At 36.2% G+C, this 3,361-nt stretch overlaps 1 protein-coding gene across 1 annotated transcript; it reads left to right on the top strand.

Moving 5' to 3' along the window:
* Positions 1-268: 268 nt before the first annotated feature.
* Positions 269-2,209, top strand: LOC104105957 (7-deoxyloganetin glucosyltransferase-like). Its single transcript, XM_009614396.4, has 2 exons — positions 269-870; positions 1,212-2,209. Exons 1-2 carry the CDS (start codon positions 351-353, stop codon positions 2,147-2,149), a joined length of 1,458 nt encoding a protein of 485 aa, XP_009612691.1. The 5' UTR covers positions 269-350; the 3' UTR covers positions 2,150-2,209.
* Positions 2,210-3,361: the final 1,152 nt, after the last annotated feature.

Raw genomic sequence — 3,361 nt, 5'->3', positions numbered from 1 at the left:
ATTATCAATAATTCATTACCATCATCATCACCACTTCTAAAAGATTTCAACTCGACGCAATGATGCATTGCATGACAGTTTTCGTGGAGAAATTGGACAAAAAATGAATTGGACTAGTATAATATACCGCAGTAAGTCATTTTGACCTCGAAACTAGCGTTCCAGCCAACACAAATCAACTTGCAGATTTTTCCCATTTTGTAACAGTCTGGCGTGATATCGCACTTTCTTTGATGTTTTTGACTTCTTTATTCCATCTATAAATCTCTGCATTTCTTCAATCCTTCTTGCCAAAATCATCCAGATCCTTTCGAGACATTTAGAGAGAGAGAGAGAGAGAGAAATTCAGAATGGGTTCCATTGGTGCTGAATTAACAAAGCCACATGCAGTTTGCATACCATATCCCGCCCAAGGCCATATTAACCCCATGTTAAAGCTAGCCAAAATCCTTCATCACAAAGGCTTTCACATCACTTTTGTCAATACTGAATTTAACCACAGACGTCTCCTTAAATCTCGTGGCCCTGATTCTCTCAAGGGTCTTTCTTCTTTCCGTTTTGAGACCATTCCTGATGGACTTCCGCCATGTGAGGCAGATGCCACACAAGATATACCTTCTTTGTGTGAATCTACAACCAATACTTGCTTGGCTCCTTTTAGGGATCTTCTTGCGAAACTCAATGATACTAACACATCTAACGTGCCACCCGTTTCGTGCATCGTCTCGGATGGTGTCATGAGCTTCACCTTAGCCGCTGCACAAGAATTGGGAGTCCCTGAAGTTCTGTTTTGGACCACTAGTGCTTGTGGTTTCTTAGGTTACATGCATTACTGCAAGGTTATTGAAAAAGGATATGCTCCACTTAAAGGTACAAATACTTTCTCCTACATAAGCGGCTCCCTTAGGTTGGGTTTAGTAACCAATTCCTTTTTGCTTGAACTATGTGTACACACACAAAAAGAATTTAAAAATGTATAGTATAGTATTTTTAACTCTACATCTTGGATTCACTGTTGTTATGCTTTAATGATTTATCGGATCTTGATTTATTTAGTTATTACATCGTGTATCTGCAAATAACTCTTGTTTATAATAATTTAGGATATTAGCTATTTTGAGACTTTTTTGTTACTTTTAATGTCTATAGCTAATTCCCATTATATTGGATGTGCACGTGTTTTACCCTTTTCTCTTTTTGGGAAATTGTAGATGCGAGTGACTTGACAAATGGATACCTAGAGACAACATTGGATTTTATACCAGGCATGAAAGACGTACGTTTAAGGGATCTTCCAAGTTTCTTGAGAACTACAAATCCAGATGAATTCATGATCAAATTTGTCCTCCAAGAAACAGAGAGAGCAAGAAAGGCTTCTGCAATTATCCTCAACACATTTGAAACACTAGAGGCTGAAGTTCTTGAATCGCTCCGAAATCTTCTTCCTCCAGTCTACCCCATAGGGCCCTTGCATTTTCTAGTGAAACATGTTGATGATGAGAATTTGAAGGGACTTAGATCCAGCCTTTGGAAAGAGGAACCAGAGTGTATACAATGGCTTGATACCAAAGAACCAAATTCTGTTGTTTATGTTAACTTTGGAAGCATTACTGTTATGACTCCTAATCAGCTTATTGAGTTTGCTTGGGGACTTGCAAACAGCCAGCAAACATTCTTATGGATCATAAGACCTGATATTGTTTCAGGTGATGCATCGATTCTTCCACCCGAATTCGTGGAAGAAACGAAGAACAGAGGTATGCTTGCTAGTTGGTGTTCACAAGAAGAAGTACTTAGTCACCCTGCAATAGTAGGATTCTTGACTCACAGTGGATGGAATTCGACACTCGAAAGTATAAGCAGTGGGGTGCCTATGATTTGCTGGCCATTTTTCGCTGAACAGCAAACAAATTGTTGGTTTTCCGTCACTAAATGGGATGTTGGAATGGAGATTGACAGTGATGTGAAGAGAGATGAAGTGGAAAGCCTTGTAAGGGAATTGATGGTTGGGGGAAAAGGCAAAAAGATGAAGAAAAAGGCAATGGAATGGAAGGAATTGGCTGAAGCATCTGCTAAAGAACATTCAGGGTCATCTTATGTGAACATTGAAAAGTTGGTCAATGATATTCTTCTTTCATCCAAACATTAAGTTAAATAAGTTACTACATAATGAACAACGGTGTTTGAATTTAATCTTCCTTAATTTTCATTCTTGTGTTCTTGTAAGTCTTTTTCATACTTAGATATTTCTTGCTTAATGTCGTTCGGTCGCCAGTCGCCTGTAAATAATATTTTACGAAAGTGAGTGTGAAATACCATTAAATTTATTATTCTTTCGTAATAATACGTGCAAAGTAAGACTTTTCAAATTATTATATAGACTTTTCAAATTATTATACGGTAGGTGCATCAGCATTCATAGCATACAATTTGGATCATGGCACCATTCCCAGCAAATACAACGCCCATGCTAATATTTAATTGGTTACAACACTATACTAGTCAATCGTATACGTACATTCTTGATTCTTTTTAAATAAATAAAACATAAAAATTATTCAAGGATTTGGTCTCATCAATAACTAAATTGATAATGATAAATAATTACGTAACCATGGGATAATATTTCATGTGCCTCGAACATATCAACTCTTTCGTAAGTATTTGTGACTTCATATTTATTATCCCTTTATCTACTTTATTGCTGGAGACACAACTTTTTCTTTCGCAGATAGGAATGGTCTTATCTGCTAGTACTATTATTTCTTATAAAAATTTAGGGTCCACTGTACAGAGAACCTAATTTTCTACCCATTTTCATAAAATACACATAATAAGAGATAAGTAAATGACACAACAAAGTTTTGCGTGAAAATCTTCTAACTCACGGGATTAAAAACCACGACTTACACTCGTAGGATTTCAACTTTACTAACCAAGCAACTTTTAAATTACAACATATTATAACCTATGAATTAAACTCTTAATCTGTCACTCACTTGTAATAACTCTATTACAAAGCTCACAGACTAACTCTAGACAAGACACAAACACAAGATTTATGGTTTTACAAATGGTTTCCTACACAATGCTTCTAACTAAGCTAAGTAGGAATTACAAGTAAATTACTCTAACAAAGGCGCAACACAACTAAGGACATATAATAACAATATGCTGGAAATTGGTCATTCGTTATGTTGTTCTTTATTCTTGAAGCCTGGAAGTCACTTGCAAGATGACAACACACTTGAGAAGAAACTTGATTAATTCTCGGATATGCAAGTGTGTGTTTTCTTCATTGTTTCATGTTAATGATATTCAAGTGATGTCACTTGGATGATGCAAGCCAATATCCGGTACA

Source organism: Nicotiana tomentosiformis, chromosome 12 (genome assembly GCF_000390325.3).
Source record: "Nicotiana tomentosiformis chromosome 12, ASM39032v3, whole genome shotgun sequence".
Lineage (NCBI taxonomy): Eukaryota > Viridiplantae > Streptophyta > Magnoliopsida > Solanales > Solanaceae > Nicotiana > Nicotiana tomentosiformis.
Note: the sequence above shows the minus strand (reverse complement) of the source record. Positions and strands in the feature narration are given on the sequence as shown.

Bases quoted from the DNA above. Each gene is read 5' to 3' on its own strand.
- LOC104105957 (XM_009614396.4), top strand. From the start codon at position 351: ATGGGTTCCATTGGTGCTGAATTAACAAAGCCACATGCAGTTTGCATA. The intron at 871-1,211 runs GTACAAATACTT...GGGAAATTGTAG, and splicing joins AGGATATGCTCCACTTAAAG to ATGCGAGTGACTTGACAAAT.